The 27,576-nt window shown below is 39.4% G+C and overlaps 2 protein-coding genes across 2 annotated transcripts in view; one reads left to right on the forward strand and one right to left on the reverse strand.

Moving 5' to 3' along the window:
• The first annotated feature begins 1,833 nt into the window (after positions 1–1,833).
• Positions 1,834–13,644, forward strand: bmpr1aa (bone morphogenetic protein receptor, type IAa). The gene is made up of 11 exons (XM_062995396.1): positions 1,834–1,852; positions 4,324–4,489; positions 4,587–4,689; positions 4,795–4,891; positions 6,303–6,396; positions 6,560–6,698; positions 8,561–8,753; positions 8,898–9,195; positions 10,277–10,452; positions 11,534–11,664; positions 11,762–13,644. Exons 1-11 carry the CDS (start codon positions 1,834–1,836, stop codon positions 11,885–11,887), a joined length of 1,542 nt encoding a protein of 513 aa, XP_062851466.1. The 3' UTR covers positions 11,888–13,644.
• A 2,365-nt stretch (positions 13,645–16,009) lies between these two features.
• Positions 16,010–27,576, reverse strand: part of mmrn2a (multimerin 2a) — a 31,653-nt gene continuing 20,086 nt past the window's right edge. Inside the window, 5 exon segments of the mRNA XM_062995397.1 lie at positions 16,010–16,502; positions 19,302–20,772; positions 21,133–21,584; positions 25,152–25,295; positions 26,827–26,907. Of these exon segments, the coding sequence (XP_062851467.1) occupies positions 16,099–16,502; positions 19,302–20,772; positions 21,133–21,584; positions 25,152–25,295; positions 26,827–26,907 (2,552 nt within the window). The 3' untranslated portion in view covers positions 16,010–16,098.

Raw genomic sequence — 27,576 nt, forward strand, 5'->3', positions numbered from 1 at the left:
TATTCCTGTGTGACTGGGCACAGTATCCTGTTCAAAGTGATCATTAGTGCCATTAGGGAATAATGTTGCTATAAAAGGCTTAAAATACATTTAGGTAGGTGAAACATACCTGCCGTGTCATTAATGCAGCCAAAGTGTAAAACATGATGTTAAAATCCTAATAAACAAACAAACTTAAAATTTAAACAGTAGTTGAACAAATATGGCCCCTTAACATTTGTGATATGGTGAACGCTGACAAAATTACTAATGTAATTATTATTTATATTAGCTACTCTATAAAAGAGCTTTGACCAGTGCTTTGTTCAGTTCTGCATGTTAGTTTACATTTACAACAGTTTAAACCCAAGTATTAAGTGCTTGAATCATTAAAACGATCAAATTATTTGACTGTAGCACGGTACAGCGCTGTGCACGGGGGGGCCACACCTCCTACCACACTCCTTCCCCATCTCTGTGCAGGCACCACCAACCAGCCCACAGAGGTCGTAATCGCACTAGTCTGAGAGAGAGTCCCCATTCGACTTAATCCCGCCCCTATCCGAACAAGAGGCCAATCATTGTTCATGTGGCCGCTCATCCTCAGCCGGCAGGCAGAGCCAAGATTCTATACGATGTATTCGAGATCTCAGCTCTGGTGAACAGCTGAATATCTGAATCTGATTTGTACAGATACTCCCTTATCTCGCTTTAACTACTGCACCCTGTGCTCACAGTTTATTTACTAAATCCTAACCTAATCAGCTGTACAAGTAAAAAGGCTTGATTTCCAGATTAGTAACAGCAGCACAAGACTCTAGAGGTCAGAAGTAAAAGACAGTCTGTGTAATCTAAGTCTGTATAGTGATGTGATCTGAGAGTGAAATATACTAGACAACCAGTGAGCCATTCTGCTGTACATCTGAACCTCAAATAGTGCTGCTCAGAGAGCCGTAGACGGTCTTACAGACATGTCTGGGCTAGAGAGTCATGATTCAGAGGAAGTGCCTTTAGCAGACACACACACACACACGAGCCCAGCGTCTGCCTGCCACCTCAAAACTAGATAGAAGAAGAGAGGAGGGAAGATTTTCAGCTTTGCAGTACATTACGTGTGCAGCTGCTGGTCTGGAGACGGATATGATTAAAAAATGAGGACATATACTGACTTACAAATTGTGGTCAAGGTACAGCCTTATCCTAAGGACTACGTTATTATTGTCTGGTCACTACTCTAAGTCACACTAAGTACTGTACTGTGTGCATGAAAAAGCTTGAAACAATAACAAAAAAAGAGTAAATGTTTATACATATGAATCTCTGTGTGTGTCTATGTGTGTGTAAGCTGCTGATAATCAAAACATTTGATTACACCATTAATGGGACAGTGGTAGCCTAGTGGGTAGAGTCTTGGGCCATCAATTGTTGGGCCCCTGAACAAGCTCCAGGGCCGCCGAATAATGGCTGATCCCCGTGCTCTGACCCCAGCTTCCAAACAAGCTGGGATATGTGAAGAAAGTATTTTACTCTACTGTATACCTGTATATGTACGCATGACAAAGGCATTCTATTCTAACTATTTGTGCCTAAATGTACCATTTTTACATTTACATTTATGCCTTTATCCAAAGCAACTCACAGTGCAAGTAACTGAGGGTTAAGGGCCTTGTCATATTGATTCATCTTTTAGTTACGCTAAAAATACAGACACCGCATCCCAGACGTTGCTCTCATCACCAGTTCATCTCACGTTCTTTACAGACGCACAAGAAAACCAATAGTCTAAAGGAGTAGTTGGTTTCTTAGCCTCTTTAAACTTCTTGTTTGTCTTGGAAACCCAGTAGCACGGCAAACATGTTGAACCACCTGGAAAGTAAGCACGCCTAAAGCCAGATCTTACTACAACCTAATTTGCACCAACTTTGAATTAACGAACAATCATTAATTTGTTTGCAGAATGTATTATCATTATTTATTGTTGCCAAGTGCCGTCAAGTTAATCCTGACTCTTGGCGACCATGTGAATAGGGTTTCTCTAGAACATTATGTTCTGGTTGTTCAGGCTTCCTAATGGCTTATTTGTTGTCCCTCTTATTGTCTCCATCTATCTTGTTGCTCACTGTCCTCCTCCTCTTTTATCTTTAACTCTACCCAGCATAATTGTCTGTTTTAATTATTTGTTTTTCACAGTAACTAAAATAAAAGCTTCAGTTAGCCTTCTGAAAAAAAAAACAAGTAAGCGCTGGAAAGATAGCGCCGATGCTGCGTCACTTTACTTGGCCAAAAATATAATACCCAACCTCTAAAAATAGTTGAAACTCGTAACAGCCCATCAGAAACACAGAATTAAGAGGGGCAGTTCAATCCAGAATTCTAAATGTTTAGTCTAGCCACACATTGGTATTAGTAATGTTTAACCAGTTAACTGATAACCAACAAAGATGTCATGTTCACTATGTTACACTGCTTTACAATCAATAACGTTTGAGGACGTGTTGATATGCAACTTTGTTGTGTGTTGTATTTTGATAGGACACTATATACAGGGGTTGGACAAAATAACTGAAACACCTGTCATTTTAGTGTGGGAGGTTTCATGGCTAAATTGGACCAGTCTGGTGGCCAATCTTCATTAATTGCACATTGCACCAGTAAGAGCAGAGTGTGAAGGTTCAATTAGCAGGGTAAGAGCACAGTTTTGCTCAAAATATTGCAATGCACACAACATTATGGGTGACATACCAGAGTTCAAAAGAGGACAAATTGTTGGTGCACGTGTTGCTGGCGCATCTGTGACCAAGACAGCAAGTCTTTGTGATGTATCAAGAGCCACGGTATCCAGGGTAATGTCAGCATACCACCAAGAAGGACAAACCACATCCAACAGGATTAACTGTGGACGCAAGAGGAAGCTGTCTGAAAGGGATGTTCGGGTGCTAACCCGGATTGTATCCAAAAAACATAAAACCACGGCTGCCCAAATCACGGCAGAATTAAATGTGCACCTCAACTCTCCTGTTTCCACCAGAACTGTCCGTCGGGAGCTCCACAGGGTCAATATACACGGCCGGGCTGCTATAGCCAAACCTTTGGTCACTCGTGCCAATGCCAAACGTCGGTTTCAATGGTGCAAGGAGCGCAAATCTTGGGCTGTGGACAATGTGAAACATGTATTGTTCTCTGATGAGTCCACCTTTACTGTTTTCCCCACATCCGGGAGAGTTACGGTGTGGAGAAGCCCCAAAGAAGCGTACCACCCAGACTGTTGCATGCCCAGAGTGAAGCATGGGGGTGGATCAGTGATGGTTTGGGCTGCCATATCATGGCATTCCCTTGGCCCAATACTTGTGCTAGATGGGCGCGTCACTGCCAAGGACTACCGAACCATTCTGGAGGACCATGTGCATCCAATGGCGGTGCCGTGTATCAGGAAGACAATGCACCAATACAGACAGCAAGACTGGTGAAAGATTGTTTTGATGAACATGAAAGTGAAGTTGAACATCTCCCATGGCCTGCACAGTCACCAGATCTAAATATTATTGAGCCACTTTGGGGTGTTTTGGAGAAGCGAGTCAGGAAACGTTTTCCTCCACCAGCATCACGTAGTGACCTGGCCACTATCCTGCAAGAAGAATGGCTTAAAATCCCTCTGACCACTGTGCAGTACTTGTATATGTCATTTCCAAGACGAATTGACGCTGTATTGGCCGCAAAAGGAGGCCCTACACCATACTAATAAATTATTGTGGTCTAAAACCAGGTGTTTCAGTTATTTTGTCCAACCCCTGTACTTGTCAGTTAAATGGTTGACTTGACTAACCACAGTCGGTTAACGGTTAAAAGAAATTGATATTTGCATCCCTAATCAGAACCTGTTTTGAGTTTTGATTAAGTCATTAGACACGGACAGTAAGGAGTCTGCATGGTAATTCGATGTCTGTCCGCGCTGTCTCAGGGTACTTAGGTTTTGTACCTTCACTTTAAACGTGCTTTGCACTTGACTAGCTGTCCAGGGTGTATTCCAGCCGAGCCGATGATCCCTTTTGTTACCCCAAACAGGATGAAACAGTAAAAATGACCTTACCTGAAATGTAGAGCCTATAAGCCAATAATCACAGTAGAGCTTACACTAAATACACATTAGGGAGTATTTATTCATGCAAATACACTTTGGAATTATTCAGGCATTGTTTTTTTTAATAACTTAATCAAAATTAAGTTACTAAACAGCCATTAGGGATATTGCAGTAGAAAATCATGTTCTCTTGGTGTAACGTCAAGAAAACACTTTTTGTTGTTGCTTTGGTCAGTCACTTATGTACTTTCCTCTTGTTTCTGCAGCTGGTCAAAACCCAGACCACGTGCTCCAGGGAACAGGCGTCAAACATGGCTCAGATTCCAGAAGACCAGCACCAGGTTCCACTGTGGAGCCCGAGGACGCACCACGTTTCCTCAGCTGTTACTGCTATGGTCATTGCCCAGACGATGCAAAGAATAATACCTGCATGTGAGTGACCGCCTCACAGTCCTGTTTATGAGAGAATCAAAATGTCTCATTATAAATTCTACCAAACCTTATATTATATGGTTTCTTTACTCTACAGGACAAATGGACAGTGTTTTGCCATTATTGAAGAGGATGAAAACGGGGACGTGTTCCTAAGCTCGGGCTGTATGAAATATGAAGGCTCACATTTTCAGTGCAAGGTACACTAACACCCATTTATACATAACCACATACCTGAAAATGAGCTTTAGGGTATTTACTGTGAAGTGTGGTGTGAAGTCTTACCTAAGCGTACTGTTTCCCAGGATTCACAGTTTGCCCAGACAAGACGAACTATCGAGTGCTGTCAGTACGACTTCTGTAATCAGGATCTGAAGCCTGAGCTGCCTCCCAGAGAGTCAGGTAAGCTTCTGCTCCATCAGCAGCTAATGTGCTCTCAAATTTGAGCATGAAAAGAACACCTGCAAGCTCTGATACCAGCTACCTTTCTGTCATTCATGTATTTTCATTATCGTGGTCGTGGTGATTCCTGTTTTTTCCGAAATCACTGGGCGCAACGCACCAACACACCGCTTTAAAAAGAAATGGAAACGTTACTCGATCTCTTGATGAAAATAGCTCATCTAAAGACCAACATAAAAACAGTGCTTGAGAAGGACTGTAGACTGATAGTAGATGAGAATTAAATTACCTTTTCTGCTGTGAATGTAACTACTGTGCAAACAAGCCATTAAACTATATAAATTTATAATAAACACATATAATAACACAATCTGGACAGGACGCACCATTCCACCAATCCACAACAAACCCTTAGCCCTATACCACTGCCAAAAATAGGCAATTATGACTGTATGTAGACGCCCGACCGACAGATAGCACTGCTGTGGATTGAAACACTGGATCCCAGTGATAGTGGGCTTAGCACCCCTACCAAGATTTTACAATTATTAGGGATGTAACCAAACTTCTCAATCATATTTAATATCACAGTAACCATTAAAATAACATTGTAGTAGTTTTTATAGAAAATAAGTTTTAAAGAAATGTAGCTTGCCATGTTTCAGCAGAACACTTCATTCTAAGTAACGTTGTAATAAAGGAAATGTGGCAGCAAAAGTAACTGAATGCATTGAATGACTTTTTAACTTCTGATACAAAGAGTAGCTTCGGCAGTGTCAAGTCATGGTTAAACTTAAACAGCAAATGTGGTTAAACCAAACATGACCACAGAGCTGGGAGACCAAAACATGCTCACTGAGACAGAACACTCTGTAAGATGCAGTATGTCCTGAATTAATAGTAAGTGATTTCGAACAGGAAAACTATGGTTAATAGAAGGCTACATACTAGTACTAAAGTACTAGTAGCATTTTAGGCCACTTCTCCTAACGAGGCAATATGGTTGTCATGTCCCAATAGCCCCTAGATGACTAAAAAAAACACTTTCCAAGTTTGATATTTATGGAAGTAACACAAGTTTTATGTAAGGACAAAAACAGAAGCAAGATTCGCACTGGAGTGAAGCTTGATGGTGGGGGTGATTGACTGCTCTGGAGTTGGGCATCTGCGCAGAATCACCAAGCCCTGTTTAGGTTCTGTTACACTCAGGACGATGATAAAATAACAGTACTATGGCGTAACCTGGTACACTAGCTTACAGTCGCTGATTTTAAATTTGCTTTGCAATCAAACTTAACCCCATTCCTAAATACATGTTTAAAATAAAATGTTCTTTATCATAAAATAAAATTGATGAATATAAAAGGTAAGGTGTAATAAGGAGAATTTGCATCTGTTTTTTGTTTTCCAGAAGCATTTTTGGCTCCTCATTGGCTGGCGTTTCTCATCTCGGTCACTGTGTGCTGCTGTACCCTTGTCTGCCTCACCGTGGTCTGCTACTACAAGTAAGTACAGAACTCATCATCTTCTAAACAAAAGTCCTGTTTGGAAGTAATTTGTGAAATTTTGAACTGCAGCATCTGTATAGAACCTCCATGTCATGTTATTAATAGCCACTGTAATAATAATATTAGCAGTTGTGGAGCTGATGTATCTTTAACTGCTCAGGTATAAATGGCAAACTGAGAGGCAGCACTACCACAGAGACCTGGAGCAAGGTGAAGCCTTCATTCCAGATGGAGAATCTATCAAAGATCTTATCGACCAGTCTCAGAGCTCAGGCAGTGGTTCTGGGCTCCCCCTGCTGGTATGTTGCTGCACACACACTCGGACTGTATTATTGGGATACTTGCATGCATTTGTAAGAGGCTTAACATTATGTTTAGTGTAATGGCAATACTGCACAGCCAGTGCATAACCAAGCAAGCATACTTTTACTTCTGTAATCCTTTTTTTTTTTTTATGTGGTTCGATACCGCCAGCCCTGGTTACATCAGAAACTGGCTGTTAATGTCACTTCAGTCTACATAGTCACTTTAGGACTGGGAGATTAAAGCTGGAAATGTTTCACCACTGTGGTTCAGTTGGCAATTTAGATTAGATTCGAATAGATACAACTTTACTGTCATTGAGAAAGCACAATAAAATAAATAACCAGAAGTGCATGCGGCGAGCATAATAGCACAACAGTGCAAATTATAATATAGTATTTAAAATGATATTATTTTAGCTTTGGCTAACTTGCAATTTAGAGACTAAAAGCAAAAGGAAACCAAATTAATATCTGCAGCTCAAAGCAGAATGAGGACATTACGGATTGACAAGCACTTAAGTTGAAGTAGGGGACATTACACTCCATGCTCTCGCCCAGAAAGAGAGAAAGAAGTACAAACGCTTTCCCCAGTGAAAAGGCAGGTGGCCATGCGGTAGTCCCACAGGGGCATCAGCCCCAAAGAAAACCAGAACGTTTAGATAAAAGGGAAAAGATTAAAGATGAGTTACCACCACAGTCTACCAGCCTGTGGCATCGCACAATTTTTTTTAAAAGGACAAGGAACTCTACAAAACCAGCAAATAATAAGAGAAAAAAGGCAGACTGCCTTGCGAACGCCTGACATTCAAGATGGTGTGGCACGGTGGCTAAGTGGGTAGCACGGTCACCTCACAGCAAGAAGGTCCTGGGTTCGAGCCCCAGGCGGGGCGGTCCAGGTCCTTTCTGTGTGGAGTTTGCATGTTCTCCCCGTTTCTGCGTGGGTTTCCTCCGGATGCTCCGGTTTCCTCCCACAGCCCAGAGACATGCAAATGAGCTGAATTTAAGATATTAAATTGTCCACGACTGTGTTCGGTATAAACTTGTGAACTGATGAATCTTGTGTAATGAGTAACTACCGTTCCTGTCATGAATGTAACCAAAGTGTAAAACATGACGTTAAAATCATAATAAACAAACATTCAGGATGAATGTCGAGTTCCAGCCTGCAGCAAAACATACCGGTTCGCTTTACTTTGCTTTGCTAGGACACACATACACCACACAGCACAATGCCCTCTGCTGGCCAAAATGGCATGTCAAATTAGCATGATCTGGTAACCCTCAATCTACATGGCCCTGAGACCTTTTACACTTTAGAAATGCAGAGTTATAACTTGTGAGATCGTTGGCAGTCGGCCTCACCTGTCATCGTTACTAAGCTCCAACATAAGTTTAGCCATGCAAATACAAGTTCATCAAGAGCAGGTACATACAAATACTGGTATACAACAGTGGTGCTTTTGAATAGTACTTTTTTTAACAGCAAAACATCAGGTGTTAGGCTGCATTGGTATTTCCACCATCACAAGGCTAGTTTGAGGAACACAGTGCACCCTCAAATAATCTATATGGTCAAAGGGATCAGAAATCTTTGACAGCATGACATCACAACATGGATAATTGGCAGCATTTTGTCATCATGACAACATATCAAGCAAGGTCATTTGTTTAAATGACCAACAATAATCTAATATGATGAGAATGCAGGGGATTTTGATCAGCAGACAGTGTTATGGATTCAGATCCAGGGTAGACTGAAACATTTCTAATAAATAAATAATAATTTATTTATTTATTTAGATCTAGTAGATCCTAATTTAATTAAGATGCGTGACCTTTTCTTTGTCCTTTTGCAGGTGCAGCGTACTATTGCAAAGCAGATCCAGACAGTGCGTCTAGTGGGGAAAGGTCGCTGTGGTGAGGTGTGGCTGGGTCGCTGGAGAGGGGAGAAGGTGGCAGTGAAAGTGTTTTTCACACGGGAAGAAGCTAGCTGGTTCAGAGAGACAGAAATTTACCAGACTGTCCTTATGAGGCATGAAAACATACTGGGTATGTGTGTAATCATTTTTTTATGCCGGTCGTTGGTATTGTTAAGAGTATTTAATTGAGCACATTATTTGCATCGTAAGCTATTAAAAAAAATGTTGTTTTTGTCGTGTTTAATACGTGTATTATGGCATCTCGCCTCAACAGGTTTCATAGCAGCTGATATAAACGGTACGGGCACGTCGACCCAGCTGTACCTAATCACAGATTACCACGAGAACGGTTCTTTATACGATTACCTGAAGTTCACCACTCTAGACACCCAAGCTTTGCTTAGGCTGGCGTACTCAGCAGCATGTGGCCTGTGCCACCTTCACACTGAGATCTATGGCACGCAGGGCAAACCAGCCATCGCCCACAGAGACCTGAAGAGTAAGAACATCCTGGTCAAGAAAAACGGCACCTGCTGCATCGCTGATCTAGGACTGGCTGTCAAATTTAACAGGTTCTCTTCTGTTTTACTTTATCTTCTGACTTAGTAAAACATAAAAAATTATGGGATGCACAGAGAGCAGTCCTGACCAGGACCATGGCATTTCTAAGATAAATAAGTCTGAAAAATACCTTTTCTGGTTCCTCTCAAGGTTTCCTCCTGTAATTTTAAGGGAGTTTTTCTTTGCCACTGTCACCCTTTGCTTGCTCAACAGGGATTTTTTGTCTGTTGGTCCTGGATGCTGTAAAGTTGCTTTGAGACAATGTCTATTGTAAAAAACAGATATGTAAAAAGTACATATAAATTTGACTTGACTAGACAAAGATACTAGCAGTTATTACAGGCATTGTTAGACTATATAAATATCGGATTTGTCCCTACAATACAATTAACAGTGATCCACATATATGTGGCTTTTGATTTTATCAAAGGAGTAGTTTGATGATTACATGAATATAAAATGTTTCCTAGCCCCATTACAAACCCAATGTTTGCCTTTAGACATTTGCTTTAGTTTTGCACTGGAGCTGAAGACTTTATGACGCTTTATGGCGACTTTTTAGGAAGTTATGAACATTGTTTTGGTAATTTAGTCTCTTAAGTTTGGTGAGGGTCATATTCAAATTCATAAAAAGACATGTAGTAGGACAATATAGTCACAAACAGAAAAATGGTGGCCAAAATAACAAAAGCTAAAGACAAAAGGAACCAGCACTGTCACAAAGCACAGTGGACTATTTAAAGGTCTCTCCCAGCTGCATCAAATTAATGCTTGTAAAGTGCAAAGACTGCCTGATTAAAGGAACCGGTACTGTCAGTCTATCAAGCAGTGCTACTGACCTTGCCCGGTGTCCAAGCAGGCACCTCAAACTTATTACTCTTAGCCTTGTTACTCTAAGCCTTGTCGTGTCTGCTAATTACTTCAGGAATAAATCAACTACATACCTGTTTTTTGTCAATTAACAGTACTCCTTAGCCATTAACCTGACCTGAATATTTCAAACAAATAATGATTGGTCTACTTTAAATAGTCCTGTCATATAATTGCTGACTGTTTGAAACATCTGTAATGCATTTCTTTGCTATCTCTCAGTGATGGTAATGAGGTGGACATTCCTTTGAGCACTCGTACCGGAACCCGTCGCTACATGGCTCCAGAGGTCCTAGATGAGAGCCTGAATAAGAACCACTTTCAGGCCTACATCATGGCTGACATCTACAGCTACGGCTTGGTCCTGTGGGAGATGGCCAGACGCTGCGTCACAGGAGGTACTGATTACAACTGGGTACCAATAAAAATCTGTGGCATTTAAAAAAAAGCAGTGCATGCTTACTGCAGCACACAGAGCCAGAGATGTCATGTTTTAGTCTTGATTCTGAGAAATAAACTCAGTGCTCATAGTTATTCCTGCACTGCTTTACTAGTCTTGTATATAATGCAAGATGTAGTTACGTGTATTGGCTCAACATGAAATGTAGCTTTCGAATTGCTGTTACTATTTTTTTTTAAAAATAATTATGTAATTCTTTTGATTTAAAATATACATTTAGATATAGAACTGTTGCTTTTAAATATGTTGTTCAGACTAGAGTGGCTTTTCCCTACACAGAGTTGCAGGGTGCATAGTTTTTCCAAGGAATTGGGAAAGTCACTTGGCTATTTTTGTAATGAAAAAACTGTAATATCAAAGCTTAAAAAACATCCTTCTTTATTAATGCATTATTCCAAATTTTCATTCCAAACTAGTTGTATCCGATTACTCAGTTGTATTTCATTTCTGCCGCAGCAGACCTCTCTACTCCTGACCGAGCCATAACTAACATGCCCCCTCTGTCAAATGTGCTGTAACGACTACTTTGGTTGTTAGCAGAGCTGAGATTTGAACTTGCGAGCTTGAAGTTTCATCACTACGTCACCCGAGCATCCCGAGATGACGTTATTTCTCCACAAACCCTTTTATAAACCCATTAAAGTCCACTTTCTGTGTGGAGTTTGCATGTTCTTCCCGTGTCTGTGTGGGTTTCCTCCGGGAGCTCCGGTTTCCTCCCACAGTCCAAAAACATGCAAGTGAGGTGAATTGGAGATACTAAATTGTCCAAGACTGTGTTGGATATAATCTTGTGAACTGATGAATCTTGTGTAATGAGTAACTACCGTTCCTGTCATGAATGTAACCAAAGTGTAAAACATGACGTTAAAATCCTAATAATAAAAAAAAGGCAACCATAAATGCTCCTTCCTGATATTTTAGCCACCTACCAATATGCAGCAAAGTGCTCAAGATATTCAGCTACTAATTAGCCTCAGCTATATAACACTAATTGTTTTTCCTATTGCTTGTATCTTTAGGTATAGTTGAGGACTACCAGCTGCCATATTATGACATGGTCCCCTCAGACCCTTCATACGAGGACATGGTGCAGGTAGTGTGTGTGAAAAATCTGCGGCCCACCGTCTCAAACAGATGGAACAGCAACGAGGTGAGTGCTTTCTCTTTAATAAATAACAATTATTATTAAAAGCGGATCAAATTGGCTTAATTAAATATGTAATGATTAACTCATTTTGCCTCCTTAGTGCTTAAGAGCCATGCTGAAGCTGATGTCGGAGTGCTGGGCTCAAAATCCAGCGTCACGGCTTACCATTCTACGAGTCAAGAAGACGTTAGCCAAAATGGTGGACTCGCAGGACATTAAAATCTGAGCCTCGTTCTTATTCAGTTTGTTGGCAGGGGCCGTCAGAAACATCCGATTCTCAACGGAAGGTTCCATCATGCACCACGGGAGACCTGAGAGAATTCATACGCTGAAACCTGATCTCGATTTATTTTGATGCCGTCTTTGCTCCATTCCTGCTTGACCAGCGAAGAAAACGTGGAGCTGTTTCTGCTTTCTGTGAAAGCTGTACAATAACAGGTTGTGAAACTGCTGAAATGAATCATGGGACAGATGGAGAACTGACCATTCTGCCTTACACACCAAGCCAATTTTTGCCTTTTTTTACTGGGATGAAACTCATTTTCTGCCATATGGGAAAAACAAGTGACTCTTTGCCAAGAGCAAAACAGACTTGCTTTAATATGTAAATAAAATTTTAATATTTGACTATACGCAATATCAAAAAGTATGAAAGGTTTTACTTATTGTAGCTGTACACACAGCCACTTGTTTTATGCTCTTTTTAAGTCTAAATAATATTACCAATAGAGGTACGACATCAAGTTTAACCAAATCTGGTACGAATCTGGATTATTTATAGCTTGTACAAGTCGAACTGGTGGTAATTTCAGAGCAACCATATGAAAATCCTTGTGCGGATGTAAAAAGCTGGTAATATTTAATAATTCAAATCACCCTTTATATGGAACCTTCACCCCTACAAAAGAACATGACTGGATATTTGAGGTGATTTGTAGAATTGTCAAAATTCGCTTGTTTGCTATTTTTAGTTACCTTTAGTTGCGTGGGAGATTGAATACAGTTTAAATACGGCTTTAGATTCAAAAACTACACTACACACTAAATCCCACATCTTTTTGTTTTATGAAAATATTGTATACTTGTAGTCTAGTTTAGTTATAAAAATGAATACTGTCTTATATGTAGCTTCTTTAAAGCCTGATGCTTTGGCCCCATACATAACAAACAGTCCAGTACTGACATCTTATTGAGCTCCTGAGAAAATAATCTGACGTACATTCATTCATTATTTTATAAGCAACACCTAGTGCACATTTCCACTTTGTGGGTGTACAGTTACTTACTTTAGCCCAAATGTTGCCCCCCGTCACCCCTCTGTACCCAATTTATTCATTAAAACGGACCCCTAGTGGTCAGATGTTATTTGGATGGTTGACTAATCCCAGCACTGCAGTGATACTGACATGATAGTGTGAGTTGTTTTGGAGTGTAGCAGGTACAGCAGGTACATGTTGGCAGTTGTAGCCCGGTGGTTAAGGTACTGGTCTGGTTATCAGAAGGTTGCTGTTTCAAGCCCCACCACTGCCAGGTTGTCACTGTTGGGCTTTTGAGCAAGGCCCTTAACCCTCAATTGCTTAGACTGTATACTGTCACACTACTGTAAGTCACTTTGGATAAAAAGTGTCTGCCAAATGCTGAAAATGTAAATGTCAGTAATCTGAGAACATTAGTGCTCCAAACCAAAAATATAAAGCCAACAGCAACCTGTGATCAAACATTGTCCACTGATAAAAGACTAAGACAGATTAACACAGAGAATATTGTGCATAAAAAAGAAAAGGCTCTAGTCTCTAACTGCACCACAAGAGGCTAATAAGTTTAAACAGCTCTTAAAACAGCACCTGATTCACTCATATCAAAAATTCCTAATTTCACAAAACAAATCTGCAAACTGGAAGCAAAATATATATTTATGTAATATTTAAAGCTATAAAAATAATAATAAGAAGAAAAACAAGAATAGTAATTAAAATTAGTTCATTTAATGTAGATATTAAAACTATTATATAATAACTATATTATAAAGTATATATGCTTGCATACTTTGTCTTACAACACTTGCATTCAACACTCCACATGGCTTTAAACAGTTTTGACTGATTTAATTTTGAAAAAAATATATATACATTTAATAATCATTTAAATTGATTCCCTTATTTACCCCTTATTTGTTTGTGTTTTATGTTGATCTGAGTATTTTTTTCTGCACCTCCTGTACATTTTCCAGGTTAAAAAAAAAACTGAATCTGTGGTGCCATCTGTGATACGTTTAACCATCATGGAATTTGGGAGAGACGACGAAATGTTCTAGTGAAATACAATCAAAGCTGAGCTGTTTCTGTCATTTAAAGGAAACTGAGAAACTGAGAACTGTTTTATTTCTCAAGTTGTATTTTGTTTACACACTTTTATTACTTTTAGTGCCGCTCAGAAGGCTAGTAGCGCCACAAGCAGAAATACAACAGATCTGTACACACAGGAGCATAAAAAACATTTGTTCTCATATTATTTAGTGCCAGAGTAATTTCATGCCTTGTATTTTACAAACTGTTATGCAAAGGCTAAAATTACAGATACAGTAAACCATACAGTAAAGATAATATAAACCTTCATCAAAAATAAAGTTTTAAAGCTTATTAGTTTTGACTTGAAAACACCAGTGCTTGCAAAAAGACAGTTAACTTCAATGTACAACGCTGTGTAAAACATAAAAAAAACCTGTAGGTAAATACACATCACTAAATTCTTGATAGTAAGTGATGATGAAACGGAAGATGGAAGTGTGTGTGTGTATATGTATGTACACACATATATATAAAATTCATAAAAATATATATAAATAATCTATTCAAACTAAAATGTATTGCTCAGTAGACTGAACTGAACTTAAAATGACGAGCTTGTCCATTTTTTTTATTCCCTTTTTTGTTTAACTCCTGTATTGTCCTGTATTTGCAAACGATGAAATAATGTGTCCTCAAATCCTATAAACCTGAAATGTAGCATTATTACTAGCGTACATGTTTAAATGTTGTTTGTGATTGTGTTACCCAGAATCCTCCAGTGCTAGGAAAAAAAAGCCCCTCTCATGCTTTTTATGCAACTCCTGGTTGAATGGGTGCCTTATAATTTTGCCAAGATTATAAATGTGTCTGTATGTATCATATTTGTCCAATGTATACGTGAAAGTAAATATTTACTATATAAATGTGTTCAGTGGTTGTGAATCATTTATAAATCTTTAATTTGAAAGTGAGTTATAGTGTGGAAACTGCTTGCACTACTGATACGTTATAACCCAGCTTCACGTTAACTGCAACGTGAGGGTACAAGATTTTACACTATACACCGACCAGGCATAACATTATGAGCACTGACATGTGAAGTGAATAACACTGATTATCTCTTCATCTCATCACCTGTTAGTGGGGGGCTATATTAGGCAGCAAGTGAACATTTTATCCTCAAAGTTAGAAGCAGGAAAAAATGGGCGAGCGTGAGGATCTGAGCGAGTTTGACAAGGGCCAAATTGTCATGGCTAGACGGCTTGGTCAGAGCATCTCCAAAACTGCAGCTCTTGTGGGGTGTTCCTGGTCTGCAGTGGTCAGTATCTATCAAAAGTGGTCCAAGGAAGGAACAGTGGTAAACCAGCGACAGGATCATGGGCGGCCAAGGCTCACTGATGCACGTGGGGAGCGAAGGCTGGCCCGTGTGGTCCTATCCAACAGACGAGCTACTGTAGCTCAAACTGCTGAAGAAGTTAATGCTGTTTCTGATAGAAAGGTGTCAGACTCCATGTCTCGACAGGTCAGGGCTGTTTTGGCAGCAAAAGGGGGACCAACACGATACTAGGAAGGTGGTCATAATGTTATGCCTTATCGGTGTATATGCACGCAGTCTATACTTTAAAGGAAGTTTAAAATTCATTAGTATTAATTTCTAGTCTATAACTAGTACAGTCTTATTATACAGTCATAACATAAACGAAGCCGTAAAAATAATTCTATTTGAAATATTATATTACTTGATCTAGCTATTCAAAAAAGGACAAAAATACAAGGGTTAACCAGCGCTGCATGGCCTGCCTGTGCATGCTGGAATGTGATTGGCTTTGTGTATATATTCCTAAAGGTTTCAGGTAAATGAAGGCAGTAAGAACATATTAAAGCTCTCAACATATCTCAGAAGTGATTAGCCAGTAAGGATGTGTTAAAGGGTGTGGTCAGAGCCCTGAATTCTGCTCTAGTATTGTGAAGTGAGTGTATATAGCATCCTGTATCCTAATTGCACAACGGACAACCAAAACACTTTCCAAACCAAGATGAAGCATAAACCAGGCTTGACGAGACTCTGATCTTTCACCTTATAAAACAGTTTCTCATTTCTATACAGTGATAAAACGTAAGTAGTTCATGTGTTCATCGCAGTGTGTGTTTATGTGGTGTGTAGGAGCAGTAGTCCAGCAAATGTGTTGTCCTGTGGCCTGCCCGGCTCCACGGTGCCCTGCATCAGTTCCACATGCAGCTCGTCACCCTGCTGCAGTTGTACGATGCAGACTCTAGTCGCTGGTCCTGATTGCTTTCTCTGGCTCTGATGCAGCGATGCTACCACCTCCTGTCCTCGTTTCAGACAGACGAAGTTGGGTCCAGTCCCAAAGTCCAGAGTAAACACAAACATATAAAACCCTGCAGTAGGTGCACGAAATACACCCGTCTCAGATGAGTACGTCTGTCCATGGTTTAAGGATGCTGTTTCAAACACAACTGTTCCAGGAGTGTTGATGCCATCTCTGCTGCTCGCCAGGAACATCAGCAGATTTTGTGGTAACTGGCTGTGCACTGAAGGGGCAAAAAGAAATCAGTTCAGTTTAAACCTTTAAAGTTTAAAGGACAATAAATAAGGCCTTGCTATAATTGCATGACATTTTTTATGATGCATAATGTGTTCATTATATTTAATTATATTATGTTTTATACATTTTTTCCTAACTAATAATTGTAGCCAATTGCTAATATGGTATCCAAAGAGACAGTAGTCATTAAAAAGCAATAAAAATCAACAAATCTGTCATTGTTAATTCACTTAAATATTTATATAACTGATAAAATGCTGTTTTCACTGATCAACTTCATTGTATTTTGTAAATAGACCCATATTTAGAATTTAATGCCAGCAACACACTCCAAAAAAGTTGGGACAGAAGCGTGTTCACCCCTGTGTTCTATCGCCGTTCTTATTAATGGGTTGGCACTGTGGCTTAGTGGGTAGCACTGTCACCTCATAGCAAGAGGGTTCGATTCCCAGGTGAAGCAGTGTGGGTCCTTTCTGTGTGGAGTTTGCATGTTCTCCCTGTGTCTGTGGGTTTCCTCCGGGAGCTCCGGTTTCCTCCCACAGTACAAAGACGTGAATTGGAGACACTAAATTGTCCACGACTGTGTTTGATATTCCTGTCCTGTCATGAATGTAACTAAAGTGTGTAAAACATGACATTAAAATCCTAATAAATAAATAAATACTTTCCTATAATTGACACTTATTAATAGTTCAGGAACTAAGGACACTAATTGCTGCAGTTTTACAAGTGGAATTTGTCTTTATTCATGTTTAATACAGGATATACTCATTGTGTTCTGTGCTAGTTCTATAATTTGTCAGCTTAAATGTTTCAATTTTCATTAATTAATAAATACAGTAAGTCAAGTTTTGTTTTCTTATTTTTGCCAAGCCTTGTGGCTTCTACAACAACCCCAAATCGGAAAAAGTTGGGACAGCATAGAAAATACAAATAATAATAATAATAAAAAAACAGAGTTTGTTACATTTACTTCGACTTTTATTTCATTGCAGACAGGATGAACCTGAGGTATTTTGAAAGGGAAAATGCGACAACGACGACCCTGTACTGTTGCACATCTTAAGACGTGTTTGCAGGAAGAATGGGACAAAATAGAAGCTGAAACACTAAATCACAAAACGTCTTTTAAATGTGGTGAAAAGTAATGGCAACATTACAAACTGGTAAATGCTTTACCGTCCCAACTTTATTTGGAATGCGTTGCAGGCCTGAAATGCAGGAATGGATGTTTATTAATAAAAGAAATGACGTTGAGCAGATAAAACATGAAATATCTCAGGTTCATCCTGTCTGCAATCAAATTAAAGTCAAAGTAAATGTAAGGAATACTGCGTTTTTATTTTATTTGCATTTTCCATACTGTCCCAACGTTTTCTGATTTGGGGTTGTACATTACAGCATTGGTGTAACTGAGAGTTTAACAATATTACTGTAGAATGTAAATTGGTGCTTTGTAGAGACATGTTTGCTTAACATGTTTGCTTAACATGTTTGCTTGATCTACAAATTAGAGTCATTAGTTCTCATTGGTGCATTTGATGCTGCTGTTCACTAGAGGGACATCTTGCTACATGAACTAAAACAGAGGGTTTAGAGTCTGTTGTCAGTCTGAAGTGTTTTTATAATAAATTATTAGCGTTTTTACTGTAAGTAAAAGGAGGATCTTTGTTTCCTTTGTTTCTTTTGTCAAGCATGTATTGTAATAAATTGCAAGTAAAGGTGAAGCTGATGGTAATTTCTGAGCTGGTTACTGGTGACTGCTTCAGGAAGTCAGAGTGGGTATAAATCAAGTGTGGAAAAAGGGTTTTGACCCACATAAATCACAGCTTAGGTGGAAGGAAATAATTATGTGTCCATTCATCGCTCAGCGGTCATTTACAAGCTTTAAACAACTGGTTAAAATTGCCTGCAGGACGGATGTTTACGTTGATCTTTTGTAGGTTTATTCTTTAAACCTCTAAAACCTGGTACTGTGCAGATTTTAGCATCATATAAGTTAGTGTTTGGCTAATATGTTTTATGTTGAATCTGTGAAACTACCAATTGTTTTAGAATAACTTTGATGTTTATAGATTAAAACCCCTGGTCCTACTACTGCTTTGACCACATGATCAGCAACTGTTGTGCTTTAAAGAACAGTTTATTACAGATTATCTTTTTACCTCCAGATACAAGTCTGTCTTAAATTACAAGATCCTGGAACAAGCCAGATTTATGTAAATTGCTGTGGGTATAAAAATTAAAAGAAAAAAGCAGCAGCGGTTTTATTTTTGCACTAAAGCTTGATCATCACCAATCTCTGGACAGAAAATGATTTGACAATAATATGGCATTAATAATGTAGTTTAAATATTCATTACAAATCTTGGTATAGATGTCTGACAAGCATGAGTTATTGCATCATAAATCAGTAGTCATATTTATCATCATCACGATTAATTTAGAAGAAAAAGTGTGGGTACAATTGTAAATTCTTTGCATTTTCTGTTGTTTTTATTGTTGCTACATTAATTAATTTATAATGTATTATAGAAAGAAACAGTGTGTGGCCTTGAATGCTATTATAGTGCTACAGGATTTACTTTCAATGTTATTTTTCATTCTGGATTAATTATTGGCTGTAAGTATGTTATTAAAACATTAATATAGCTATTTACATCTCTCTCTATTCCAAGACTTGTATTATCTTTAAAAATATATAAATTGTCAGACATACTGTGTAACAATGACCAGAGAATATCATTGGAATATCAGTCATCAGAATATCAGTCATCTGTCCTACCTGGCATGTTGAGTGATGTGTCCCTTTTATTGCGCTGCCCTCTTTTATTCGCTCTTTTCTTTTCTTTCTTACTTTGCGTTTTATCTTCTTCTCTGTTCATCCACATCAACAGTTTATCCAGATCTAGCGTTGCTTCTGACCCACTCAGCCCTTCTGTATTACTGAAAATCCTGCTGAAAATCCTGAGATGATCCTCCAGACTCTTGCGCACGGTTGTCAGCTCTGCTCGCAGTTTTGCCTCCTCGTCTCTGTGTGCAGCACCTTTGGTGCAGTTACAGCAGGATGAACATTGCTTTTCTCCAAACCTCTTAATCTGTACCTGAAGCTCTTCGACTGCCTTTTTCAAAGCAAGCAGGTCCATTTCTGTGTCATCTGGGTGATTCTTAGAATTTTTTTGTCCTCCCTGTGTCCTTTGAATTGCTGCTGAGGACCAGTCTACCAACTCTGCAGGCTCATCTGAGTTCAGCATGGTGGCCAGGCTTTGGCTGTGTCGGTTTATTTGGTCCTGCATGTCTCTGATGGTTTCCCTGAGCGCAGGGATGGAGTGAGACTCCTGATCCGGCGGGGACCAGTCCATAAACTCCAAAACCTCCTCTCCAAGCAAGATCTCTAGGATTTCAGTATGGCGAATGGCATCCTTTAGCAATGAGGCAAAAGTGCTGGTGAGGCGTTTGATATCATTGGTCTTGAGTCTGTCTTGTTGTTGAAGTGCTTCAATGTCCAGCTGACTGCCTAACAGAGAGGTCTGGAGGGAGGTTATGTTCTCCTGAAGAATCTTACGCTTTTCCTGTTCATTTTTTAGGGATCTTTGCACCGCTGATAAACCCACCTTGATATCTTCCACCGGTGGACCCCAGCCTCCATTTTCCCAAGCGTCTATTCTCTCTTCTGCTGTTGTGTCGAGAGCTAGCCTGTTTTCATTAGCTAGAATGGAAACATTAGCAACAGCTTGTTTTAACTGTGCCACTGATGTGCTAAGGGCACCACAGTCACAGTCTTTGCTGCTGGAGCTCATGTTCTTGTAAAACTGTGTAAATAGATAATCAACATCTATCTCCATTTCCTGCAGGCTCACATGCAGGCTGGTTACATTTTTGGCCAGGTCAGCAGCATAGGTTTGAACAGCAGTCTTGGCTCCATCCACTTCTAGGAAAGCCTCAATATATCTGTCCTGATTATTTTGATCAGATTTGGTTATGCGGTCCTCAAGGTTTCTCCAGCCTCTTTGCAGCTCTTCTATATTCCTAGACGTATCGATTTGCCCTTCATTTAGCGCAGTGAGTTGTATAGAGGTATTGGCCACCTTGTTTTCCAGACGGGTGATGGCCTCCCAGATGGCTGTATCCTTCCGAGGCTGTGTGTGACTGGAAACCGTACTTGCAGGTGTCCAAACCCTCTGAAGCTCCTCCGCTAGATGTTCTTGCTTCATTCTTATTTCTGATAGTGAAGAATTGAAAGACTGGACACCCATCTAAGAATGCAGGAGAAAATCCAGTTACTGTTGCCAAAATACACTCATTTAAAGGGACTCATTTCCTGTGTACAGTTTGCATGTTCTCCCTGTGTCTGTGTGGGTTTCCTCCAGGTGGTCTGGTTTCCTCCCACAAGTCCAAATACATGCAATCAGGCCAATGGAGCTTCTAAAATTGGATTGACTGTGAGCGTGTGTAAATGTGTGTGCTGTGATGGACTGGCAACCTGTCCAGGGTGTTTCCGGCCTTTTAGCCAGTGACACAGACCCACTGCGCCCCTGACCAGAATAAAGTGTTGGTAAAACAGCTGTGTTTTTAAAACATCTGCTCACTGTACAAAATATTTAACATATTCTCACCTGTAGCATCTTCTGGCTGCGTTTGACTTTGACGTCTGTGTCAGTCTTTATGCTGGTTAGGTTGTAGTGCAGCATAATCTGCTGTGCATGGAGCTTTACCTCCATTTCCTCCCTCTGAAGACTAAGTTCCATCCTTAACTCATCCAGCTGCTGGTCGGTGTCCATTATCCTGCTATCATGCTGCTGCAACAGCTCACGTACTTCGTCTGCTCCGCTTCGTGTCACTTTAGACTCTGCAGTGAGCATCTGTTGGAGCTGCAGTTGGGTCATGTCCCTCTGTAGGTCCTGCACCTCCTCAGACAGGCGAGCCAGTGTCAGGTTGAAGCTGTCAAAGATAGGCTGGAGATGAGACATTATCACGTCCTTTAAATAATGGATGGGTACGAGTCCTTGGTTTGTGGAATGAACTTGAGGTGAGGCTTCCCGATGTGCAGCTTCCACATCATAGGGATCTAAAATAAAAGACAGAGTAAGTCATGGCAAGCAAAATTATTACCCTTAAAATAACGTTTTAATTAAAAAACCCATACATTTAACAGCCAGTATGATAATATTATTGAGAATTCAGGTTTTATTTACAGTTTTATTCTCATTTGTAGTTTATATTTAAATTAAAATTTGCAATATTTTTGTGTCTGATTATTTTGGGGCAATGAATAAATACAAATTATATAATGTGTAATCAGTGGAACACATACAAATTTTTATTTATTTTTTAATTAACTTAGAAGCTTCTTTATGTAGTCATTATCTAGGCCACATCAGATCTGGAGCCTAGAGGAAACTACAATATTGTAAAAAGGCAGCAACAATATTTCTAAAAATATTAAGAATAAGAATGTATTGTTTAGTACAGCAATAGTCCTTTTGTATTAGTAACAATACTTTTGACATAAGGACTTGAATGAATGCCATTATACTTTTCTATGTTTCTAAGTTTGGATATGTGGTCTGATCTTGGCATGTGACTGTAGTTTTATTTCTCAACTTTCTAATCTGAGAGCTAAGGTATATTTAATGCCTTTAATATTCAGGTCTTCACTTCTAAATGTGTTCTTTTAAAATTTGTGACCTAAAATTTTCAATTTAAGACAATTATATATTTAAGTGTTCAAATACAACATCAAATCAGGAAAGTTGGGGCAGTATGGAAATGTAAATAAAAATATAATAGAATAATAGAACAAATTCAGAACATTCAGAACACCTCCCGCATAACTGATGCAGACACTAAACTTATTTCTTAAACGTCTATTTTAAATATTTTTAATATTTGGAGTTTTGGAATCCCTGAGGACAAAGTTTGTGCTTATTTTTTAACACAAATCCTAATCACTTTTTACAGTAACTAATCCCAAATGGAAATCATGGATTTTTTTTTATGCATTTTCTCCCCTTTTTCTCCTTTTTAGCGCGACCAATTGCCCGATTGCGTCATGCTTCCTCTCCACCAATGCCGATCCCTGCTCTGATTGAGGAGAACAAAGCTAACCCACGCCCCCTCCGACACGTGGGCAGCACGCCGTATGCATCTTATCACCTGCACTTTGATGAGTGCAGTGCAGCTCAGCGTTGTGTACTGAGAGACACACCCTGAGAGCACTCTGTTTTCATCTCTGTGCAGGTGCCATCAATCAGCCAGCAGAGGTCGTAATTGCACCAGTCATGAGAGAGAGACCCCATCCGGCTTAGTCCCGCCCATATCTGAACAACTGATCATGTGGCTGCTCAGCCTAACCGGCAGGCAGAGCTGACATTCTATACGATGTATTCGAGATCCCAGCTCTGATTCCAGCGTGTGTTTTTACAGCTGCGCCACCTGAGCGGCCCTGTTAAAATATTTTAATTGAGTTTATTATAAGATATGGATTGCATGGGACTAGTGACTAGTGCTTTGAAAAAAGTTAAGTTTACTATAATAATAGTTATTGTAAACACTATAAAGCTTTAACTTTATAGAACATAAAACAGTTAGACACATGAAAATGTATATATGGTTGAAATGGTTGTTTTTTTTATGTTTAATGCTAGTGACTACAATTATTTTTAAACCTCGTTGTACTCTGACTTTCAAAAAATTTTTATGTTCATGGTATCTGAGGCCTGAGGAATTTATAGCCCAGGTCTTTCGGGGGTCATCCCCACAACCTTGGACATGTAAGTTGAGATGGGAAGCTGGACCTTAAGTTCACGAATGTTTGTGTATGCTGTCATGTTGCATGCTTGGGTGAAGTCAGACTCCATACCCCCATCAGTGAGATTTCTTCTCGGACATTTAAGGGTTATTTATGTGACAGAGAAAATGTTACATAGTGGGCATTTTGTAAGTCAAATAAATGATACTACTATAGATCCCCCCCCCCCCCCCCCCCCCCCCAACACCACCTTCAATTCTCTGTAAAATAGTGTTACTTTAAAAAGTTTTTGACTACAGCAATTATACAGATAATTTACATATACAAATGCATTTATGAAATGCTCTAAGAATTTTGACTACTATTTAAAGTGAGCTTTGAGTTAATGACGCTTCCATTCATGTTAATTAAAGGAAGTGTGGACCTGTTGATTAGACATCCACTATTCCCTCATTTATAATTGTGTTATTAGTTAAGTTTTATTAATATATTCAAAGCTCATTCAGTGTGAATTGTCAGTAGACTAGTCCATGTGATTCTCCAAATCTGGGCAGGTTGGGATTGATCTGTAATGTGTAAAATTAACCTCCTGGCTGCAGCTGCTTAGGAAATGTTCTCACAGTCGTATATGTTTGGTGTTTTTATTATAAATCAATCCCATGACATCATTCTCAGGGTACAGTATGAATAAGGGGGCTTTTTTCTTCTTACAGAAAGAGCGGATATCCTGAACAGGAAGTCACACTGAGAGGATGGCTGAGCTGGAGGTGTCACTGCACAGGAACGGCAGCCTGGAAACACCATCAAAGCTCCTCCATAGTCTGCTACTGTTAATGCTACAGGAATCATATGCTGGCTGTATGTAAGGATATACAGGAAACAGGTAGTTGGCTAGACATGGTGTAAACAATAAAACAATCCTCAGACCTGTCAGTCTGAATGTAAATGCATAGGTAGGCTTGATAAAAATAATCAAATTAATTAGCTAATTTACTAAATTATTAGTTTGTAGTTATACTCATTAAACGGATATGTTGGTGTATACAGTGAGGTTTTCAATTTAATATCTAATATGCTTCTTGTGCAAATATCCAGCTATTTATGTACACACAATGTTTATACTTGTGCTTATATACTTTATACTTATATATAATAAGTATATAATATATTATAGTATAATTTATAATAAATTCTAACAACCTGCAGGCAAAGCTGCTGCTGTCATATTACCTCTGTTCGCTGTTCTATTAAGAGTGTGCTGACCTACTGTATCTCTGTGTGGTACTCCGGCTGCTCAACAGTGGACAGGAGAGCCCTTCAGAGGGTCATCAGCACTGCCCAGAAGATCATTGGCTTCTCATTGCCCTCTTTGGAGAACTTATTCAGCTCTGGCTTTTTCCGCAGAGCAAACAATATACTCAGTGATCCATTCCACCCCTGGACATCATTGGTTTGATCAGTTGCCCTTTGGTGTGCGATTCGGGTCTGTTAAGACCAGCATTTACCCCACAGCCACACAAGAACTAAACGGTTCCAAACACTGACTGACCCTTAACTCTCGAGCATGGTATATAGATTTGTACGTTGATATTTTTTGCTACACTACTGCTCACAGAGGCTTTGTAGTTCACTAAAGTGATAGTTATAGTTATAACCCCCCACACACACTTTATATTTGTATATTCTATTTATTTATGTTTATAGACTATTTTTATAGCTCTGTCAGAATTTCTACCTAATTTAATTGTACCCTGTGCCACGACAATTAAGGAATCTGTATCATTACATATACACTACAATACAATTTCTGTGTTTTTATTCCTCTCTCAACTCTGAATTGTAATATTCGTGTGCACATGCGGAAGTTTTTAGCACAACACATACCACCTTTCTCATGATGATGTTCATGGCCAGTATGTGGGCTGTGCTGATTCTTTCCAGCGTTCAGTGTCTCCTGTTGAAGCCTGTTGGACTTGTCATGGTCATTAAGATCCTGCTGTTGGTTGTGGTTTAGGCTCTCAAACCCTGCTGAGAATACAAGCAAGCTAAATGAAAAATCTAAAACAATATTAGAGTGGCACACCTAAATGATTGCTTTATTACTGACATGTCCAGCTTCAGACCTAAAGTCTGGGAATTAAGTCCTGCAAAACATGTTATTTTCCCACCAGGAAGCTTGAAATATCTTTTTTCCATTGAAATTAAAATAAGAAACACCCACACTTCTTTTCTAACTAGTGTTTACCTTATATTTATAGTAAAATATGCTTGTTTAGAAACGCTATGGCCAAACTGTGTTTGTCCCTGTACATTTAAACCTCTGGGTCAGTCTGAAGAGAGAACAACTGTTCACTAGTCATGAGTTTAATCATTCATAATGCCATATTCATCCATTGCCAGGAGCCCAAGTGGGCATATATTTTCCTGCTCTCTGGGAGGGAGACGGTAAAATGTCTCTTTTCCCCATTAATCTCTTGCAGTTCTAAGTACTGACAGTTTGTACAGAGGAGGGCAGTTAGTGCCCCTTCCAAGCTGTAGAATGACCTTAAGCTTGACAAAATAGTGGTCTCATAAGAGGCATGTTAGCCTTTACTCTCTGAGATTGGTAGATGTCATGTGGGAGGCTGAGTTAGAAGGTCCTGGGTTTGATCCCCAGGTGGGGCGGTCCGGGTCCTTTCTGTGTGGAGTTTGCATGTTCTCCCAGTGTCTGCGTGGGTTTCCTCTGGGTGCTCCGGTTTCCTCCCACAGTACAAAGACGTGCAAGTGAGGTGAATTGGAGACACTGAATTGTCCAGGACTGTGTTTGATATAAACTTGTAAACTGATGAACCTTGTGTAATGAGTAACTACCGTTTCTACCATTTCTGAATGTAACCAAAGTGTAAAACATGATGTTAAAATGCTAATAAACAAACAAAACAAACAAAGATAAAAATAAAATAAGTTCTTTAGCTAATGCAAACTGGCCAACTTACTATTCATGTATTGGAAAATAAGTCACACTTGAATTTGGTACAGGTAGACACAAATGTGACTGAGGTATCAAAGTCTTGAGGTCATTCTCATTTATTTATAGACACAAGCTTGTCAAACTATAGTTAAGATAAGATGGGTGTTTTTTGGCCAACTGCACTGTTTATTGTTTGGTGTGGTCTAAATAACAAAGCACATTTATTGAAGGTGACTGGTGGTATTAAGAAGTTTTATAAGAAGTCCTTTTATGGTGCATTTAGCCAACCAAAGTGACCAATTGTCTATTTGTGTAAGAAGTGTGCTTGCTTGCTTGCCTTCCGGAGACATTCTGTTTTGAGTTCTCTAGTGGAGGGCTGGTTATGCCCCATTTAGTAGCCTTTATGTCAACACATGAGGTTCACACACCCTTTCTGCTCTCCCACGAGGGTAATGACCTACCTACAGCTACTGACTTTTTCAGTCCACTCGTTTCCTCAGTTTGTTTTGAGCTACAATTGGCGTGGTCAGTGGAACAGCTCACAGTCTGCCTCTAGCAGGTAAACATACCGTTAAGATCAGATTAGATCAGGCAGATCAGGGACTGTACCTGGATCTTGGAATTGTGGACCTCCTGGATAAATTCGGGCATCTGTACTGGATTCAGGAGTTGAGACATGGCCCTCTGACACTGCAGGACAAAAACAAAGGAACAAAAAGTGAATGTCGCTTTTAGGTTTCTCCAGACGTTTTTTTTTGTAAACAGCTCTTTCCCAGCAGTTGAGCCAAAACCACAAAGGCTCTTTTAACACAGGAAATCTGGTGTAAATCAGTTCCCGAATACACAGAGAAATTTCTGACTGGATACACAGTGAATACCTGAACAGTAAGCCAGTTATAGCATTTAATATGTAGGCCCAATAGACAAGCATTTAATTTTGTTCTTTAACTTTATAGATTGTGTTTCCTCTCCAGATTCTGTAAACTTGGCATGAAAACAAGCTGAATTACTGTAGCTATAAAGTTCTTGCACATTGCAGATATTAATTGTCCTATAATTTGTATAAAAATGTGAAAAATGTGTTGGATGTGTCTCACTTTACATAAAATAAATATTTTAGCTTGTAAAGTAGATTATATACAGTGTATCACAAAAGTGAGTACACCCCTCACATTTCTGCAAATATTTCATTATATCTTTTCATGGGACAACACTATAGACATGAAACTTGGATAAAACTTAGAGTAGTCAGTGTACAACTTGTATAGCAGTGTAGATTTACTGTCTTCTGAAAATAACTCAACACACAGCCATTAATGTCTAAATAGCTGGCAACATAAGTGAGTACACCCCACAGTG

The sequence above is a fragment of the Trichomycterus rosablanca genome, chromosome 5 (genome assembly GCF_030014385.1).
Source record: "Trichomycterus rosablanca isolate fTriRos1 chromosome 5, fTriRos1.hap1, whole genome shotgun sequence".
NCBI classification, from domain to species: Eukaryota; Metazoa; Chordata; class Actinopteri; order Siluriformes; family Trichomycteridae; genus Trichomycterus; species Trichomycterus rosablanca.